Source organism: Lytechinus variegatus, chromosome 5 (assembly GCF_018143015.1).
Source record: "Lytechinus variegatus isolate NC3 chromosome 5, Lvar_3.0, whole genome shotgun sequence".
Taxonomy (NCBI): Eukaryota; Metazoa; Echinodermata; class Echinoidea; order Temnopleuroida; family Toxopneustidae; genus Lytechinus; species Lytechinus variegatus.
This window is the reverse complement of record NC_054744.1, coordinates 42,892,118-42,914,084: the sequence shown is the minus strand read 5'-3', so window position 1 is coordinate 42,914,084 and position 21,967 is coordinate 42,892,118. Positions and strand designations below refer to the sequence as shown.

Here is a 21,967-nt window from a genome sequence, read left to right as displayed (position 1 = left end):
AAGTACATGCTGTAAGATTTTGGAATTATCAAATTTATCAGAAATCAATGATGGATTATAGACAGGTATTTATGCAGTAGAATAAATTTGTCTGTAGGGAAAATAAATCTGCAGATCCACACAGAATTGTTCGTACCTGATATTTATTTCAGAAGAATATTTTTAACAGTGTGTACTTCTTATGTTTTTAATGTATTCTTTATTTCAGGAGGGGAAACATATTATTTACTTGAAGGGGCATGTGTTCACTACTGTCCAGCTGGTTATTTCAAGTATGATCGTGATAGCTCCCTCATCCATACATGTGAGCTTTGTGATGATAGTTGCAAGACATGCACTGGATCGGGTATAGATGAATGCATAGACTGTGAAGATGGATTGGAGAAGCAAGGCGCCCGCTGCCTTGAGCCGTCAAGTTTTACTTGCGACGTAGAAAATTGTGATGAATGTTTAAATGGTGAGAATCCACGATTTGTCTTTAATTTAGATAACAAATCAATTAGATTTTTTTTTTTTCTAAATTGATAAATATTTATGAATGCATCAGTGAAAACTGAAATGATTAATTTACATGTATTCATGAGACTTGTCACAGAAGTTGGCACCAGTAAGTGTCATTTCAAATGAGCATCTGACACAAGTGGATATAGGAGACTTGCCTGTTGTATTGAATTTGAACTGTACTGGAGTTTGACAACATACTTGGTATAAGCCTTCTTGATTATGTGCTTCTAATGAAAGCTCCAATATAGAGAAACCCCATGTTTTTTTCAACTACTTATAAATGCAAGTGCATTGAACCAAGAATGCTTCAATACCATATTACTTGTATAGTTCACATGCAAGCAAAATAATTTAGTGAGAGATATTATTTTGTACCAATATTAAACTGGATTAAGCACAACCTGGGCACCATAGCACACAAGTATTACAATTCATGTGTTCCATATACATGCTCCACCAGCTTTCATTAAAATGAGAAGCTCGTAAGTCTACCACCCTTTCCCAATTACACACAAAATAGCACGGTCACGAACAAGAATTGAAAAATGTAAGTACTTGACTGAACTTTGAATCCCAAGTGCATGTTAAAATAGGGATTAATCAGTAAATTTAAATTAGGTTTGTAATCACTCAGATTCACAGAAAATCTCAGGCATAGCTGGTCTTTGAACTTGGCATCTCTGTCACTATATTATCAACTTTTCTGAATTTTTTTTGACGGCAGGAAACAATGTGTGCCAACTGTGTATAACTGGTTTCTATCTTGATGGCGGTACTTGTGAGGGAGGCTGTCCAGACGGCAAGGTTCCCATCTCAAACACCAGACAATGTGAGCTCTGCCATCCTACCTGCAGGACTTGCGCGGTATCACCAGACCAGTGCACATCTTGCAACACTGGATACTTCCTGGATGATTTAGACAGCCTTTGCCTGACACAATGCCCTGAGGATACCTACGTGAATCAGGACAATGAATGCATACTGTGCGATGATAAGTGTGCATCCTGTGTTGGTCCGGGACCTACACAATGTACCATATGCTATGAAATGGATGAATTCCTTTCAGGTATGCATCTTTATCCTTTTGACAAAGACTATGCAAGATAATGGCAGAGAATTTCTTTCAGGTTGCCCATTGTGGTTTTATGTGTTAGAATGAGAGATATTGCCATTATATTATTATTGATATTGTTAGGCCTATAATGCCAATATCTCACATCTCTATACTTTATCAAATTTTCAAGGTTATATATGAAAGGGCCATCGTACATGTAGTTCAAATCTTAACTCACTATATATATATCTTCAATTGTTGTATTGAAAGGTACATTATTTGTACCAAGACTGATGCTCTAGTACAGGAGCCTATTGACCTCATTAGGGACAATCCGTAATTTTGATAATCGTTTGTAGTTCACTCTCTCTTTACACCATAACAAGACTTAAGTCCACCATTTTGTGCTTACTTCATACAATGCACAATTTCTCCTGCAATTATGTGTGTAATTTTCTTGATTATGCTGTCATGTTTTTACTTTTCCATCTTTATCCTAGGGACTTCTTGCGTGAGAGATTGTCCAGTAGGGCAGTACGGAGATGAGTATACTGGAACCTGTCGTAGATGTCACCCTTCTTGTGTTACCTGTGCAGGCCCTGGTGATCATGAGTGTAATTCTTGTCGGGAAAACTTTCAACTAGAGCTGGGATTCTGCCAATCTAGCTGCTCAGACAAGTTTTATAAAGGTATTATCATTAAAACTATGAAAATCTTACAGTTGATTTTGTCAGCACCAGGCATTGAGACCTTCTCATTTTCTAAATGCTGTCTTCCGTTAGGGTTACGATTAAAAGATGACCTACTATGTTAGGAGTCTCTCAAACAGAAATATACAATCCCAACCATGCATTTTGAAAATTGGCATTTTCCCTCGTTGAATTTTAGAAATACATTTTCTATGGGGTTTGTTTGTATGTCCATACCTGGCAACATTTAGAAATGCAAAATGTGAACAATTAATGGATAGAGGTCCAGTGGCCGACTAAGCCCCCGGCAGGGCCTAGGGGCAGAACCCCATGCACAGTGGTGGAGAGGGTCAAGAAGGCAGTACCCCGTGAAAATCTCTTATTTTAGCAACTTTAACCCCTTTAATGACTGGGCTATTCAAGATGTATTGAGGTCTCTGGGGCATGAATGTTTCTATGATTATTTTTCCACAATTTTTTTCACGTGAAAGTGGGCATACTTCTATATCTCCTTACATATCAATTCTGCTTCTGTTCATGTACACTTTACTAATGCCCTGTAAGGCACTGTCACATCAAATATCAAATCATTTGTACAACGATGCAAAGCTGTACGTCTATTCAAACTATATACAAATAAATCACAAATCAATTTATTTATGTGTCTTATTTACCCAGGGTTAATATGCCTATGGTGGTTGTTAGGGCCCAAATATAAAAGAGAACATCAATCATTTGTAGCCTGTGGTTCGTCATGTACAAAAGTCCTCTTCTGTTTATCTTGGTCCTCAGGTAGCAACGGAGATTGTCATGCTTGTCATGAAACCTGTCAGACATGTACTGGGAGTGGTAATAGTGATTGCCTCTCCTGTGATTACTACAAGTTTATATCAAATCATTTGTACAACGAAGCAAAGTTGTAAGTCTATTCAAACTATATACAAATAAATCACAAATCAATTTATTTATGTGTCTTATTTACCCAGGGTTAATATGCCTATGGTGGTTGTTAGGGCCCAAATATAAAAGAGAACATCAATCATTTGTAGCCTGTGGTTCGTCATGTACAAAAGTCCTCTTCTGTTTATCTTGGTCCTCAGGTAGCAACGGAGATTGTCATGCTTGTCATGAAACCTGTCAGACATGTACTGGGAGTGGTAGTAGTGATTGCCTCTCCTGTGATTACTACAAGTTTCTTTCTCCTGCCCATGCTTGTGTGACGGATTGCCCCAGTGAATATTACCCAGATTATGAGAGCAATGTTTGTAGAAAGTGTGATTCCTCCTGTCTGACCTGCCTTGATTCGGGGCCGGGGGACTGCATCGAGTGCTCACTTGGTGAGTAAAATCAACACATTTGCTTTCTTTTATTAGTGAATTTTGATTAATAATTGTACAAGATTTGTGTTGCAAAATGGTATCATTCTGCCATAGTTTTGATTTAGCAGATAATTTTGTGGCTGAAGTGATCAGTTGTACGACACCAAATGTTACTGATGTTTACTGTTTTTTACATTTTACAAAGTAAGGTTGTCCTATAGTATTGTTCCATGTGGTAGAATGTTGTTGATTTCATTTTCTCAATTTCCCAATTTGGCTTTATTATAAATATGTTGTTAATGTTAATGATTACAAAATTGATGACAAGGATAATGATTTTAATCATTATAATGATAAATATTGATGTTGTGGTAATGATATTACTGTTAATGATGATAGAATACAAACCAGGGTCTCATTTCATAAAAAGTTGCTGTTTGCAACTCTTGCTGAACTTCAACAACTATGACAACAGTGAAAATTCTGCTTCCTGATTAACTCCTCCAAATGAAAGTTGACATTCCAGCAAGAGTTGCTATCACACATATCAACCTTTTATGAAATGGAACCCAGAATTATAATTCTTATTTTCTAACTGGGAGCTATTTTTTTGTTCATTCCATAGCACACTTTTTACTGAACCCTGTACAGATCTATGGGGCAGTATTGATAACTTGCAGAAGTTATTTTTTGGCACATTGCTAGCAAATTACAATTTGCCCAGGTAGTCATTAATTTGACCATAATCGTCTGCATTTAAAGGTCAAGTCCACCTCAGAAAAATGATAGTTTTAATCAGTAGAGAAAAATCAGGCAAGCACAATGCTGAAAATTTCATCAAAAGTTTTACTTATTTTTTTTCACAAAATAGTTATATTCACAATTTAGTCTCAAGCAAATGAGAGAATCGATGATGTCCCTCACTCACTATTTCTTTTGTTTTTTATTGTTTAAATTATACAATATTTCAATTTTTACAGATTTGACAATAAGGACCAAATTGACTGATACATAAAATGTTAAACAATGGTAATTCCACATGTTCAGGGAGAAATAAATCTTTGTTTATGGGGACAATGGGGAGAAAATTAGAATATTTCATATTTCATATAACAAAATACAAAGGGAAGAGTGAGTGAGTGATGTCATCAGATCCCTCATTTGCTTACAGACGGGGGTGTACATATAACTATTTTATGAAATTAAGCAAAACAGGAAAATGTCATAACTTTCTTATTTTACATCCGATTTTGATGAAATTTTCAGCGTAATGTTTATTTGATTTTTCTTTATTTATTTATTCAAATCAACATATTTCTGGGGTGAACTTGTCCTTTAAGAATAAAAATGGTCGTAATCTGACATAAGAGTAGGGGGAAACCCCGGTGTAGTGGTCCACCTGCATTCCCCCCAATCAGTTATATCGGGAGGAGAGACCTGCGGGTCACAGTGATTCAGTTCGCTTTTCGCCTCCCAGGCACAGGTGACGCCAAAACAAATAATAAATAATAATAATAATGACATGGTTCCTGCAGTGATTTTGATTGTTCTATCATTGTTACAGACACCTATATGCTTCTTCGAGATGGGCAGCTCTGTGTTAAGGTTTGTCCAGAGGGGTATTATGAGAGCACAGAGCTAGGTTTCCGTGACTGTCGTCAGTGTTCCGTAGAGTGCCGGGATTGTCACGGTAGCTACCTCAACTGTGTCAGTTGTTTTGATGGAACTTACCTATTCCAAGGCAGATGTTTTAGTACCTGCCCTAGGTATGTAGGCAATACATTTATTTTCATTAATCAGTAGTAGAAATCTATCATTAAAGATAAGGTCAAGTAGCCTCATTGAAAAATAATATAGCAAGAAAGTCTTGGAAAGTAAGATGAATTGTTGCCATTTAGATCTAGGTTTATTATAAGTTCAACTCCTCTTTTGTGATGATTATTTGTAGCACATTTGAGCAAGAATTGTTGAAAGTTTGATTTTGAGATGTTAAGTCTTCGGGATATGCAATGATATAAATTGGCAACCTCTTTATTCATCACAGTTCTAAGTGTACAGTTTTATATATCTTGTGTGAAAAAAAAATCATGTGGAAAAAATCACAAGTAATGTTTGAAATTTGCAGTTCAGAAATGGATTACATATGACATGTTATTATTTGATTATAATATTTCATTCTCTTCTCCTGTAATACAGAATGTACAGTGATGGTAAGAAGCTTGCATGATGGGACATTTTAAATTAAAAATAAAATCCTATATTCCTAATACCAAGTATGAAAGCAGAACGAAAAGAAAGAAGCTGGCTATTTTGAAGAAAACAATAAATAAAAAGAAGAAAATTATGAAGTTTACACTAAATTGGAAAGTTTTGAATTTTGAAAGTGATCACATGAAATGATGCTAAACATTGGTCTGAATTCTTTCAGTCATTCTTTAGGGGTGTTTGCTAAAAAAAATTTGCCAATTGCAATCAAATGCAAATTCTGTTGCAATTTTGCCAACAGACCCGATTCTGTGCCGCCAGAAGGAGTTTGTGAGAACCCTTGTGTTTTTAGTTGCTTCACTTCAATATACGGCTGTTACCAAGCCTAACTTGTTTGCTTGACAGCCAATCACGGCTAGCCATTTAGTGTCCATTGTCTGTTTACAGTGCTATTATATATTGTTTTGCTCTAGCGTTTTAGTCATTCATGCAATTTTACTCCGATGAGTTCATGTCGAAAAGCCTTAGTATGTCCGTTTTCAAGGCTATTTTACGATTTTGCAGTACCAAACACTTGTTTAATTTCGTAATTGCATGATTGATATTATAAGTAACAAGTAAGTTTTCACTTTTCGTTGCAAATCAGTTATCTAGTGAAAATTTTCAATTAATTGCAGGACATGTGATTTATCTGTTTCTCACATTGCTGTTGTCATATTTCTGCTTTCATACCAATTGATTTACTGCAAGATTGGATCTTTTTGTTAGAGCATGTTTGGCAAACACGAGGAAACAGGCCTATGGGTTATAAGATTTGCTTGGGAAAAAAAGGCTTCATTCATTGGTTTAATCTTTGAATGAAAAGATGGTATAGGTCAATATCAGTGAAGATATTTTTGGTGAATGTGTGTGCATGACATTGGAGAATAAATAAATGAAAATGATTGGTTTCCTTCTTTGTTGTATAAGGAAGCCATATTGTGGTAAAAAAATATTTATTTGTATAAAACATTCTCTTTGCATGACTGTGAATTGCACATTATGATCATACACACATTTTAAGCTTTGAATGCAATGAGTAAAAATGAAATACAGTATAGCTTTATTTGGTTTTCTCTTAGTGCAATGAAAGATTGGATTTATCATAACATTCTTTTATTTGCATTGAATTTCTGTATTGCCATTCTTTGAAATCATAATGCCAATAGACATTGCCTTAAAACATACCAAGCGTACAATCTGATTCCTTTGATGAATGCCATATTTTAAACAATTACAAGTCAAGTACAAGTATGTGTTAAGATGTTGATCCTTAAGCTTTACATTTTGATTAAACCTAATGAACAGATTATTTTTTAAAAGTGCTTTCTACCATTTTCTGCATTATGGAATGAACAGATATTTTTTGAGAATCCTGGTTTATATGAAATGTTATTGATATTGCTTGCATGTTGATATTCAGTTGGTATTCTTTACAGTTCATAGAGCTTGTTTTGTTTGGAATGGCTGTTTTTTTCTTTTGTATTACTGATATGATTTTATTTGTCATAATTTGTAGAGGTTGATGCATGTTGAAAAATGTTTGATTTCACTTTTGAATTTGAAGATATTAGTGGTTGACATTGGCTTCAACTATTTTCTTTTACCTGTGTTCCTTTTAAGATGGCTACAGCCATCTTGTAACATGTAGTGTGAAGACAATTTATACAAGGGATGATTTCATGACAGTGGGTCATGATCTGACAGTTACCGTAGTAACAGTCAAGCACCTGTGTTTATCACCCTCCAAAATCTAGGGCAGTGGTCAGACGCGAGCTTGTTGGGTGTCACATGCTTATAAAACACCTCTGAGGAATTATTGATGACACTCACAATTTAATGGAATATCTTTCACAGAAAACATTTGATAAATTGAATAAAGTGAGAATCTTGAAATAACACAATGACAGATAAAACAAATAGTTTATTATGAGATTAAACAAATAATATAAGAAAAGTGAGAAAAAAAATACCGTGAATAATTTCTGAAAATCATAAAATAACTCTCTGTTTCCTTTTGTCTTTCTTTTTCTGCTATTTCTGTCTGTGTTTCTTTGCATACAGTGGATACACGGAGGATGATGAAAGCAATCATTGTATACAGCATGCAAACATTTGCCCTCTCTATTGTGAAACATGTGATGACTGGGGAGACTGCACTGGTAAGTAATATTTTAGGAGGGGGGGCATTCATGTAGCAAATTCGCTCCGAGCCAATCAGATGCAACGATTTTAGAAGCCTACATGTATAACATATGATCAGTGAAAATCACTGATTGTTTGCTTTAGACATTTGCGTAAATAGTTTTAGCTTGAAAACTTGACTTGTTATTATTTGCATGTTACCTTGACAAGGTTCCTGTGACTGGATTACTGGACACCACTCTTGAAGAAAACAAGTATAGATAGCAGATGGGTCACTTTAAAGAAATAATGATATTTGTAAGCTATAGAGGGAATAGGTGAAAAAAAAACAAAATAGTCAGAAGGAAAGAGGAGGAGGCGGTGAAGAATAAGAAATAGGAGGAGATGAAGTAGATAATGAGGAGATGGTGAAAAGGATGAGGTGAAGGAGGAAAGGAGGAAGGGGAGGGAAGAGAATCAGGAGGAATAACAAGGAAAGTAAAGAAGGATTAAGGAGGGACATAAGGAATGTAACGGGGAAAGGGAGGAAGATATGTGAGTATTGAGCAGCAAAAGTAACAGCAGTAGCAAGAGGAACTTTATAACAATAGTACATGTAGGAGTGTAATCATAGTCATAGTATTAGCAGAATTCTCAGAAGCAGTAGAAATTATTGTTCCATGAATATTGTTTCATGTCCTATGCATTTCTTCCCTTATTTGATCATAGTCTGTCAAGATGAGTATATTGTGTACTTTGGGGAGTGTGTTAAAGAATCGGACATGGCCTGCCCTATAAACCAATTCATTGTAAGCTTCAACGCTGAAGGGACAGCAACATGTGCACCATGTGACCCTACCTGTGGTACCTGTTTGGGGCCGGAGCCCACTGACTGCGTTACATGTGTTAGTGAAGACTATCACTTTCAGGGAAGCCGCTGTGTGCAGGACTGTGAGCCCGGCAAATACAAAGACGATATCTTGAAAGAGTGTTACGGTAAGAAAATCAGGCATATTTATTGATGTACAGTATGTGAGGCTACATGTAAAAGAGGAATATTGAAAATGCAAGTGCAGACTGTGGCTCGAATTCAAAAAGATAGTTTTGAACTTGTCTGAAAACATGGCTTATGCAGGTAATTTTTCATGCTTTAATTATGCCTTATGCATGAATATAGAAAGTATCCAATCATTTTACACATTTTATTCATAGTGAGATAATTTTGTGCTTGTTACTGAGGATAAACAAGAGCCTGCAATTTATTTAAATTCATTTTTTTCCCCATAAACAATGGGCTCATTAAAGGGGAACCCAACCTAATAAAAACTTGTTTTTAGAGGAAAAAGAAAAAAGAAAAAGTTTGAACAATATCAGACAAACGATAGTAAAGTTATGAATTCTTCAAAGTTGTAAATATTGGTAATCACTATACACATGGAGACTTCAAATTGGCTGCATATGTGATGTCATAGTGATGTAAGGCAAGTGCTACTCTTCCATGTACTCCAATACATAAAATAGCTAAATATGTCATTTTGTTCAAAAAGTTGTACTTCAAATAGTATTTTTCTTTCATGAGGCAATAAAACAATATACTACATATACCTGAGTTATATTTTGATTACTGCCTCTGGGAATGGTTACTTTGATAAGAGAAGGCCACAATTCCCTATGTACATGGCCTATGGGGAAGTTGTTCTTGCCCCTTGTCATAATTTACTTATCCAGTTGCCAATTTGAAATCTAAAAAGTCTTGGTGATATCAATTTTAAAGCAGCCCTATTACTTTCTTACTGTTTGTCCGATTTCTTTCAAACTTTCACCATTCAGTTTTATTTATTTTCACCATTCCAACACAACATGTTATGGCCAAAGCTGGATTCCTCTTTTAGATCCAAATGTTGGACTTGTTCATGCTGTAACCTTGTGTTTGGGAAATCTGTGTACTTGTACTTATAAGATCTTTAAACATGATTGTGGTAATGATAATGTTGATATTGACATGCAATATTTATATATCCCGTAACACAAAGTGTTGCGTATTATTGGCCCATCTTTAGCATGAGTACACTGATTGGGCATTTAGAGGAGTTTCTTCCTACCGGGTACCCATGCTACACCTGGCTAGAGAGTGCTGCAGAGGGATTTGAATCCTGAACCTTGTATTAACCACATGCATCTCCCCCTCTAGAGGGGAATGACTACATTGAGATAAAATTGGGCAACTCATTGGAGGCTAAGCCAGCATTTATGCTGGTTGGAGTCTATTGCAAACATGTGGTGTAATCAAACCATTCAGTCACCAAGAGGTTACTATTCTTTCTCCTCCTACCCTTCTGCAGATTGTCATCCAACCTGTCAGACCTGTGATGCTGGTTCCTCATTGGATTGTACATCCTGCATTGACGGCATGGAGCTATCACAGACTAACAGCCATGGAATGTGTCAATTTGGCTGTCCACAAGGAACCTACCTATCCGACAATGTCTGCACCCCTTGTGAGGATCGCAATTGTTTTACCTGCTTCATGCATGAAGAACAGGGTACCACCCAAAATAAATGCCTTACTTGTGACCTTGGATATTTTCTGACAGGTAATTGTATGCTTTTTATCAACCTTCAAACAACTTCTTGATAAAAATTTGTGTCATATGTTAACATTGTTCTCATAAGTAGTGACTTGGTATCCTCCATCTTGCTCTGTTCTGGTTTGTCTCTGGTTCTATCTAATCTCTTGTTTAATCCCTCATTCCTTCTCTCTTTCATGTTGGGGTAGAAGAACATTTCAATTGTCCATTTAACTTTTTTTTTGCTTTAACTCTTAATTCATTTTATAGTATTGAACACCTTTCATCGTTTTCAAAGGAGCCTCACTCATAACTCTTTGACCTTTTGCTGAAAGTCAAGGAAAATGTTAATACATGAAGCTGTTCAATAATTGAAGAAAACATGATTGTCTTTCTGTATATTTTGTAATATTGAATTCAACATATTTTTCCACATAATTTCCTAAAACTGCACAATATGCACGTGAGAAACTTACTATGAATTGCAAACAAAATTTTCACCATCTCAAAATAATCCCCAAACGACAGATGTTTGTTCTAAAATTAACATTCAAACTTACAAACAGAAATCATGTTGCCACTATTCTATTCATTATTAATTTGTTCACTATATACCATTTGAAAATTGATAAAAGGAAGAAGAATGTAATTGATTTACTTTACAATACAGGAACTGGAAATTGTGTGAAAAACTGCCCTGAACATACCTATGAGTATATTCTTGAAGATGCAATAGAAGGCAATGAATGTCGTTCATGTCACGAGAGCTGTGTTAGCTGTAATGGACCGGGGCCAAACTCCTGTACCAGCTGTTTTGATGAAATGGTCCTTGCCAGAGGAGAGTGCATGTGGGACTGTCAAGAAGGGTATGTATCTTTGAAATTGCCATCTCAAGACCACAAATACCTCATATGAACCATGCATTCTTATTGAGTATGCCACTTTATGATATGAAGTATTCTTTTCTTATGCCTACTTTTCTAGACTTCGCCTCAGGTGTTGTAAACATGTAGTCTGTCTGGTATTATATCAAGAGCTTATCTAGTCATAAATTCACCTTTCTAACATAAATATATTTTCTAAATTGTTCACTATAATCTGTAACGGGATGTTATCAATTGTGCAGTATATTCTACATGTACTTGGAGATTCTATCAATTTTCCCCATCACGATCAGTATTGTCATTATTATCACCTTTATCATCACTGGGTACATTATTATAATCACCATTATCATAAAAATCTCCATTTATTATTTCATTATTTTTGTTTGATAATTTTTCTTTAGATATTATCCAGATGAGCAGAACCAATGTCAGAGGTGTCACGAGACCTGTCAGACGTGTCTTGGAGGAGAGTACACAGACTGCATGTCTTGTCGTATTGACAAGGTCCTCCTAGACAACACCTGTGTGAATGAGTGCGGTGATGGTTACTTCTTAATGACGGAAGACATCCCACTTTGTCAGGAATGTGATGAGTTGTGCTTGAATTGTACTGGTGAGGAGATGGTATTTCACCAAATTGATGACTGTTTTTTGAGATCTTATTGTATGAAACTTGCCATTGATGGTTACTTTGCAATTAGTGATACTATGGTGATATCACTCAACAGCCTGTTGAAATTGGGGTTTCCATTATTATTATTACTTATTATTTGTACTGCGCTTTTCCCATTAGGCCCAAAGCGCTTACAATGAATTGATAAGATGTAATATATAAAAAAAATTACAAAGAATGAAAGAGATGAGTTTTTAATGACTTTTTGAAGATTGCTAATGATGGAGACTGTCTAATTATTAGTGGCAGGTCATTCCAGGATTTTGAGGCCGACACCGTAAAAGTGGTTTCCATGGAAGTTGGCACTAAATTTCAAGATTTTTTTATACTTGCCTTATTTGCAGTGGATCCTGATTTATCGTTGTAAGATTAAGACTTCAAGTTAAATGTATGTCCAACTTGCTTTATGTTGGATTTTCCTGAAATATGTTTCTGCTCTCTAGTTCATAATGCTCTCAAATTATCATGTAGACTCATTAATTCAGATATGTAAATATCTTTTTTAAGGTAATGCAAAATGAGAAAAAAAATCAGACTCTAAGTCAGATTCATCTCATTGTGAAAACACCCATGGACTGTCGGACCATTGGATCATTGTGTTTATGAAAGAATTAGTTATCGGCTAATTTTTTTTTTACTTTGAGGGTAATCTGACCAATTCAATGATGTCCTCATGCAACTGAGAATTTACATATCATTTTCGTCTTGTCAGACATGACTCAGACTAAGACTCATATTTTTATTGTAATTCCATTCCCTTTGGTAATTATCTTGAATGCGAGTAGAAATTGTTGGAATGAAATAATTAAAGCGATAGAACAGACATATTTTCTTCTCAGTAAGCAATAAAAAGAAAGGTAAGATGCAAAACAGGCACACAAAACAATAATAATGTTGGTAACAGAAATCTGATATTAAATTGTATATGCAATATATTACGATTATGAACATTTATTTTTTTTTTTTTAGATTATGGGCCATTTGACTGCGCTGCATGTCATCCTAATTATGAATTGGATAATGGAGTCTGTTACAATAGATGCGGCAGTGGAAGATACTATAACAAAGAATCAGAGGTAAAAACAAAAATCCCAAGTATATTGACTTCAAGTTGTGATCTCTGTGCTTTATTAAGTAAATCAATGATTGTTCATTATTGGTTTTCTGATATAATCTCATTCTTTCACTTGGCAATGTGGAATCATGTTTGGTTCATTAATTTGATGTGTTGATAGGATTTAATTCCTTGACAAAATCTTCGGTAATTCACATTTTAGTGTTAGGGAATACATACATGCTCAAGAGTGTTACATGTAGCTCCATGCTCTCTTTACAATTGCACTGTACCTCATATCGTAGTTTGGAATGTGAGCTTGCTATCTGAAGAGGTGACTCAAACTTTTCTATCTGCAATTCCATTTTTGTCTCGCCTGCATAGCAGAGAGAGACTATAGGCACCGCTTTTCTGACGGCGGCGGCGTCAACATCAAATCTTAAAGAGAAATTCCAGTAGTTGCAATAAACACTGATTTCATGAGAAAGTCTGTAAAACCAGGCTTAATTGTCAGAATATCATCGAGGATCTAGATCTGGTACAGTTACATAAACTAAACTTTGTGAAATCTTGAAATCTACCCCGAAAAATATTCACACTGAAGATCACCAACACAGATAGGCACACGTGGGACAGTGTATTATTATTTCTGGAATAAAGACCCGACGGAAGTGACCAAATCCGCGCTTATTTTGCTTATTTCTCAGCAATTACACAATTTCTTTCAGAATCCTTTGGCACATATTTTTTATTCATACAAACAGACACTTGGGTGGTCATTATATTAGATTCTGTAAAAAGTCATTTTGAGATCGTTACCAAAACTGGAATTTATCTTTAACCTAAGGTTAAGTTTTTTAAATGACATCATAACTTAGAAAGTATATGGACCTAGATCATGAAACTTGGACATAAGGTTAATCAAGTATTAGTGAACATCCTGCTCAAGTTTCAGGTCACGTGACCAAGGTCAAAGGTCATTTAGGGTCATAAAATTTGGTCAAGTTGGGGGTATTTGTTGAATTACTATCATAAATTGAAAATGTATGGATCTACATGTAGTTCATGAAAGGTGAACATAAGGTTAATCAAGTATTAGTGAACATCCTGCCTGAGTTTCAGGTCACATGACCCAGGTCAAAGGTTATTTAGGGTCAATGAACTTTGGCCAAGTTGGGGCTTTTTGTTGAATTACCATCATTACTTTGAAAATTCATGGATCTAATTCATGAAACTTGGACGTTAGGTTAACGAGGTATCACTGAATATCCCGTGAGAGTTTCAGGTCACACAACCATGGTCAATGGTAATTTGAGGTAAATGAACTTTGGCCACATTGGGGGTATTTGTTAAATTACCATCCTAACTCTGAAAGTTTATGGATCTAGTTCATAAAACTTGGACATAAGAGTAATCAAGTATCAATGAACTTCCTGTACGAGTTTCAGGTCCCATGACCATAGTCGAAGGTCATTAAAGGTCAGTGAACTTTGGCCGTGTTGGGGTATTTGTTGAATTACCATCCTAACTCTGACAGTTTATGGATCTAGTTAATAAAACTTGGGATATAAGAGTAATCAAGTATCACTGAACATCCCCTATGAGTTTCAGGTCACAAAACCAAGGTCAAAGGTCAGTTAAGGTCAATAAACTTAGGCCATATTGGGGTAATTGTTGAATTGCCATCATAACTTTGAAAGTTTATGGATATAGTGAATGAAATGTGGACATGGGTGTAGTTGACAAGTCTTAAGTCACCGTTCAAATGTCATTTATGGTCAATGAATGCGGTATTATGTCATTATATGAATGTTGTTTTTGTGAATGATTATTTTATAGTAGTTTTCAAAGTTAGCACTGCTGCTTTATTAAATCGCGTAATGCAGGCGAGACTGCCAGAGGCGTTCCACATGTTTCTCTTTGGGGACGTGTGTTTAGTATTAGGTTATTAGGTTTCCAATGCGCTTAGAAACTGTTGTATTAAGCGCTATATAAACGTTAATTATTATTATTATTAATGACGGGATGTGGTTCCAACTAAGTATGGTTAAAATGATGGTAATGGTTAGGTTTCAAGTACATGTAAAGCCTTAAGTTTTGGTAAAGTGTTAAACATGTCACAGAAATTGAGCTTTGCAGACTTCAGTTTATCATGTGGTGCCAATCCATGAAATATATAAATTCTACATGCATAGTTTCCATTAGAGCAGATTTCTTTCAGGTGATTGCTGTGAAATTATCAAGAGAAGTAATCAATTCTTGAACACATTGCAATTCATTATATTCATGAATCTGCAAAAAGGGACAAGAAAAAGGATGAAATTCAGGATCACATATCTAGATATTGTGTTCACATCAAATTGTAAACCAATTTTGTTTTCTTTTTTTTAAGTTCACAAGATAGGACTCTGAAGATTACCTACACAGAACAACTCAATATTATAGCTCGGATAAGACCCATCACCCATTGAAATTTGATGCATAGTCTGCATATTTCTAAGCAATAATGCATTTTGTTCCAGAATCATCTATCGCATAATTTTCATTAGCATTCTTTGGTATGTACAAATTCATTTTGAGATTGTTACTTCAGCCACACTTTGTGGGACACCCCAAAATCATTGTTTGTTACCTCTTTGTCCCATTCACAGACTTGTGGTGTTTGCGATGAAAAATGCGGGGAATGCTTTGGACCTTCACCAGACCAGTGCATCTCTTGCAAGGGGCAGTTACGTCTAGAGAAAATTGGTCGTAATAAATCACAGTGTATTCCATGCTGTTCAGCTGCTGAGGAAGGGGAAGAGTGCTGCAAGAAATGCACTGGGGACTCACGTAAGACAAAAATATTCAGTCTCGTGTATCTTTATCAGTTGAAAGCTAGTAGCATATAATCTCGAAAGTGCTGGAATCCTTTTGTTCTCAGGAGACAAAGGCCGTGCTTATGCTTCCACTTTTCAGGCCAGATTCAGCGTTTCCAAACGTGACTAGTCCAAAACACGGTTCATCCATGCTTTCATTTAAATGCTGTTTCAAAACGCTGATCGTAAACTCACATAAAGGTGTGTTTGTAAACGTCGTTTGACCAGAATCGGGCTTTCTGGGGAAGTATAAACAGAACCACGATTGTAAACGTGTTAAAAATTACGTCATTTGGTACATGCTTCCGGTGAAATGAAAATCCGTGGGCAAATACAGTCGCATTGCTCCATGTTATCTCCACGTAATAACAACACTTGGGAAAAAAGTTTCGAAAAAGGGCGCACCCAGTTTGACCTCGCTTTCCTGCGAAGCCAGCTGGAGATCGTGATTTCGCCTCTGAAAAGTTAAGCATAAACAGCACTCCTAGAACCATGTTTACGATCGGCGTTTTGAATCGACGTTTGAAAACGCTGATTCTGTTCTCGCAATGGAAGCATAAACACACCCAAAGTCTTTTTTTTTTCAATAGGATACATCGTGCTGTTACATTAAGATATATTTATGCGATAAATACAATTAGAAATGTAAATAGACATTAAGAATTGATTAAGATTGATATAGTTCAAGTTAAGAACAACAGACCCTGATCAATTAAAAAAATAGATATATTTTTGAAGCTACTTCTTTCAATGTGCCTCCGAGCAGCAAGAATATGTGTATCAATCAAATCCTCAAATGAGAATAAAAGTGTGTGGAAATATCAATTTTAATGAATGAGAAGGTAGAAGGCAAGAAATTTCAATAAAAATTAAACATATATTCTGTTAAAAAATGGGAAAGTGTGATAGGTTTTACTTTCTAATGTGATACATATATGGGCAATGTTGCTTTAGTAGTACAATTCTTCATATATTTTCGACACAAATTTTTCAATATTTTTATTTATTATCTTTTAAATGCTGTGTCGTTTGTGAACTGTAGAACATACACACGTTTTCCCCATGATATGTGATGAGTTGATGCAGACAAGCTGCTAGAATGATGTGTATCATCATGATCATCATCGACATCATCATCAAAAATCATCATTAATATCACTACTCTCACCACCACCACCATCATCATCACCATCACCGTTATCATCACCATTATCATCATCATCGTAATTATTATGGTTACCATTATCACCACCATCATCATTATGATGTAATGTCCTCATGATCACCACCTTCATCACTATCATCATCAACGATCACCATTTCTGTCTTTATCGAAATTGTTAACATCATAGACATCATCACCATGACCAGCATCACCATCATCATCATAGCTATCACCATCATTATCATCATCATCAACTTCATCATCATCATCACCTTCATCATCACCATTATCATCATCATCATCATCACCATTATCATCATCACCTTCATCATCATCATCACCATTATCATCATCATCATCATCACCACCATTTTCATCATCATCATCATCATCATCACCATTTTCATCATCATCATCACCTTCATCATTATCATTACCACCACCATAAATGTATTGTCCACATGATCACCTCCATTATCATCATCAATGATGATCATCAAAATCATAATCACCATGAGCAACATCATCATCACCATCATCATCATCTTTATTGTCATCACCGTTTCCACCATAGCCATCATCATCGTCATCTTCATCACTCTACCTTATATGGAAGTGGTTATATTGTTTTGTTTACATCAATCTTTTTCACGTCCGCTTGCATCCCCACAGACAAGTGCCCCAATTCCTACGTTGAAAAGCCAACAGTCGTCGCAGGTGTGAAGGTGCAACACATCGGCACCATCGTCTTCTCCGTCATGTTGGTGATCGTCCTGTTCTTCCTGGTGTTCGGTCTCCTACAGGCTCGGTCACACGGCAAGCTCTGCTGGAGACATAAGTATGCCAAGGTACCCTCCATGAACTTCAGCAACAAGGATAAGTATGTTACGCTTGGTAAACCTGATGATGACTACTATGAGGATGAAGAAGACATATATGGAGATGTAAGTAACCATGACAACAAGAAAAGAGGGGGGTGAAAACCAAGTTTAGCACATGGAATGCCTAAAGGGGAAGTTCACCCTGAAGAAAAATTTGTTGTAAAAATAGCAGAAAAAATAGTAAAAAATATTGGTGAAGGTTTGAGGAAAATCCGTTAAAGAGTAAGAAAGTTATTAGAGTTCAAAATTTTGGATTTGTGACGTCATAAATGAGCAGCTGCCCCATGTGTTATGTAATATAAAATGTATGGATTTCAAATTTTGTATGGTTCCTGATGACTTAATTTTGTTTTATTTTCATGATCGGGTGTGAAATGATTTGTCTATTGATATACAAAAGTTACAGTGAAAACCGTTTTCAATTTTCTGAGAAAATGACATTTCATTGATTTTATACCATTCGCTATGTAGGAATGCTGCTCGCATATGATGTCACAAATCAAATAATTGAATTTCTAATAACTTTTTAATTATTTGAAGAATTTTTCTCAAACATTCGGCAATATTTTTTATTATTTTTTCTGCTATTTTTACAATAAACTTTTTGTCAGGGTGAACTTCCCCTTTAAGGGGTGCATTGCGGAAAGAGTTGGGTTTAAACGCAACTAAAAAAAATCAAGTACAAGTCCCTAATATGTGCGTTTCATTGGTTGAAAATTAAAGTTTGTTTGATTTTAGGAGTTGAGTTTGATCACAACTCTTTCTGCAACAGGCCCCTGGCAATACTAAAGAAATGAAGGAGAGATATAGAATGGCCTTTGAAGTAGGAAATATTTCGTTATGTGTTTCTTTGGATTTTATTTGATCATGTACGTATTTTAACCAGTTGCCAACTGACATCGTCCAAACAGTTTTTTTTCAGAAAAATTTGATGAATAAACAGTGCATTCTTTCAGCCACTCTGTAATTCTGCCTTAACCTGAACAAAGATTCTTGTTTATCTTTATATTTTTATCTGTAGGTGAGTGAAGATGATGATGACCTAGAGGAACCAGATACTTTTCAGACCGTTGGAGTTGGATATCGAGGTCAGGATAGGAATGGTGTGATAGACCATCTCTAAATGCTTTGGATGTACTTTGTGCCTCATGGAACTTAAGAGCTGAATTTAGTCTTATGAAATAAACATTCCAACTGCTTCGTTGAAATATTACCCCTAATTGGTAGATCTGCTCCATGGTACAAAAGCTGTTCCTGTGATGTCTTTGATGGTGACACCTTCGAACACTCAGCAGGACATCAACTAGAAAGTGATTCACAGGATTATTTCCTCTCTATATCTATATTAATGGATAGCAGTTCTTAACCTGTTCTTACAAGTCTTCCGACAACTGTTCATCCATTGACCTACATTCTGTAATTCTTGCAGGATCTGTACAGGCATCACCCTGTTCTAGTAGGCAACAGGTTGAAGAATTTGACAAATTGATAAAGATTTGCCACTGACTAGTGAATCGGTCATCTCTGCTGTGTCTTAAAGTCCCTGGTAGTGTGTCAGAAGTTATCAATAACCTCTGCTGAAATTTGTGTTGCCTCTTGCAGTATTTATACCATGCATCTCTTACTCTAAGGGTCTTTGCTTTGGGGCTGTTGGAAATGTTTATTTTGATACACAGACGTTCAGTCGATAAAGGTGCCTTATGTTGTATAGAACAGCAAGATTTTTATGTAAGATATTAGTTTTAATTGTTATATTTATCTGTATCTCTTGTTCAAGTATATGTGATTAATCATCGTGCAGTATAGGCAGGTTTCATATAAATGTACTTCTTTGCCTTGTTGGTTAATATTTTTCACATCCCAAGCTATGTCATCACATCTTTAGTGTGTCAGTTGGAGAACTGGAGAAATGAATATTCTATAACAGGGGATGTTTTAAAAAAAGAGTTCAGTCTGAGTGAATGTCATACTCAAGTGTTAACACATACATGATATGTAACACATAATCACATAGATTGATGCCAAGGAAACCTTGTCCTGTCAGCACAACCTGACTTATGTTCTGATGTATTAGTTAGGGCATGCATTAAGGCATTTGATCAGTTGCGAGTTTTAGTCAGTCTTATATCTTTAAGTAAAATATCCCCAGATCAAAATATGATAACATTGTATAGTATTATTGTAGGATGGATTAATTCAACCCTAGGGTAACTATGTCCTCTGTTTTTATGAATTGCCTGCTGTCAACCCTCTCTCTTGTAAAAATATACATGGTAGGTAATTGTAAAATCATCTCATCATTCCCTGTAAAGAAGAGTGTTGTAAATGAGTTTGTTGGTTGGAGTTGAACATGAAAATATATACGCTTCTTGAATCAGCACTTATTCATGAGACTCAATGTCTTGTGAAATTTATGTCTTTGTTTGTATTCTACATAGTTTTGGGACTTCAACATTTTCATGAGTTGTATCACGTATACTAGTATTGATCAATGGAAGAAAAGAGCAAAATCAAGGATAGAAAGCCGAGGTGGAATAAGAGGTTAAATGTGCATTTGGTGTCAAAGATTTATACCACACATTTAGTTGGAGTGCATAGAGACATTTATTTAGAATAAGTTAAAGAATTGAATGTAAGGTGTATGAAATCATGCATCACCCGGTCATGTGTTGCCAATGTCAGCTTGGTCCTTATCATTTCTGATGACTTTTCCTTGGATACTTGAAATAAATAGGAGAAGAAGAAAAAAGAATGGCTTAAAGATTTGAATGAGTACTTTAATGATGTTTAAAAGTTGAAAGATCTGTAGTATGTCAGTATTAGTAATGGTTGTATTCATATTTTATGAAGGTTCATTAAATGTATATTTTGTATTCTAACTCTATATTGACAAGTTCTGAGATGTGGGTTTATGAAGAATCCCATTTTTCTCTCACGTGATTTTTCTTTTCTTTTTGTAATTTGATATTGATTTCTTTGTGCTTTGTATTGAGAGTGAATTATAGATGCATAAGTTTGGATTAATAATTAACAGTACTTGGGTGTTTCCCTTTCTATTTCTATTACATGTTATTGCGTTTTGATTTAGAATCATGCTTAGGGAAATAACTACTTACTAAATAATCAATGTGTTGCAATATGAAGCTTCATGAATCATGTATAACTCAATATCATTTACTCTACAGTACATCTAGCTAATTAACTATTTGCCTCAATATATGTTGTAACACTGCTAAAAATTGTAGCAATATGCGGCTATAAAGTTAAGTAAATGCATCATTTAAAATTCATGTAGAATATTCGTCAGGGCACTATTAAACCAAGGCTTACTACCATTACAAATATGAAATGAAAAAATTCTGATGTGGTGGTTTATTGATTGACTAGTGCTATTTAGCGATTAATTGCAAATCTTAGAATAATGAGGCAATGATTATATTTTAGTTTGTCCATGAGAAATCTATAGAATGGTAGAGATAATGTATTCATGAAGACTTTAGGCTAATCTGTTCCAACAAGGATTTACTTTTAAATTTTAGGCTTCCTTCTCATCTTTCCACTGAAATTATCATTGTGCCACCTGTTCAAGTACTTCCTTTGTATTCAGATCGTAGAAGTATTCATTTTTTTTTATTCATTCCATCCTAATTTATAGTCATTAATGTTTTAAGGGTTCATTATTTTGCGTGATTGATGCTTGGGTTGTTTACTTAATTGAAGGAAAAGAAAATGTGATGTACAGCTTTGATTATCTGTGTGTATCAAAATGTCGTCTACCCTCAATCAAATGTTTATGATATGTTTTGAATAAGGGGGATGCATTATGTATTCCATCCTAATCTTCATCACAAACTGACTTTGTATTTGATACACATACACAATACAGGTATATCTACCGTAGCAGGTGGCTTATGGCCAAATGTGAATTGAACAACTTAATGGCTTCCA

General features: G+C 35.3%; 1 protein-coding gene across 2 annotated transcripts in view; it reads left to right on the top strand.

The window, feature by feature from the left end:
• LOC121416219 (proprotein convertase subtilisin/kexin type 5-like) overlaps window positions 1–21,722 on the top strand; it is a 64,395-nt gene extending 42,673 nt beyond the window's left edge. For both annotated transcript variants that reach the window (XM_041609723.1, XM_041609722.1), the window contains exons 19-33: window positions 209–457; window positions 1,229–1,570; window positions 2,059–2,247; window positions 3,040–3,131; window positions 3,440–3,584; window positions 5,131–5,332; window positions 7,875–7,972; window positions 8,664–8,930; window positions 10,277–10,528; window positions 11,172–11,367; window positions 11,790–12,001; window positions 13,031–13,137; window positions 15,767–15,947; window positions 17,811–18,082; window positions 19,041–21,722. In XM_041609723.1, coding sequence (XP_041465657.1) covers window positions 209–457; window positions 1,229–1,570; window positions 2,059–2,247; window positions 3,040–3,131; window positions 3,440–3,584; window positions 5,131–5,332; window positions 7,875–7,972; window positions 8,664–8,930; window positions 10,277–10,528; window positions 11,172–11,367; window positions 11,790–12,001; window positions 13,031–13,137; window positions 15,767–15,947; window positions 17,811–18,082; window positions 19,041–19,142 — 2,906 coding nt within the window. In that variant the 3' untranslated portion in view covers window positions 19,143–21,722. The remainder of the gene's footprint in view (window positions 1–208; window positions 458–1,228; window positions 1,571–2,058; window positions 2,248–3,039; window positions 3,132–3,439; window positions 3,585–5,130; window positions 5,333–7,874; window positions 7,973–8,663; window positions 8,931–10,276; window positions 10,529–11,171; window positions 11,368–11,789; window positions 12,002–13,030; window positions 13,138–15,766; window positions 15,948–17,810; window positions 18,083–19,040) is intronic.
• The last annotated feature ends 245 nt before the right edge of the window (window positions 21,723–21,967 follow it).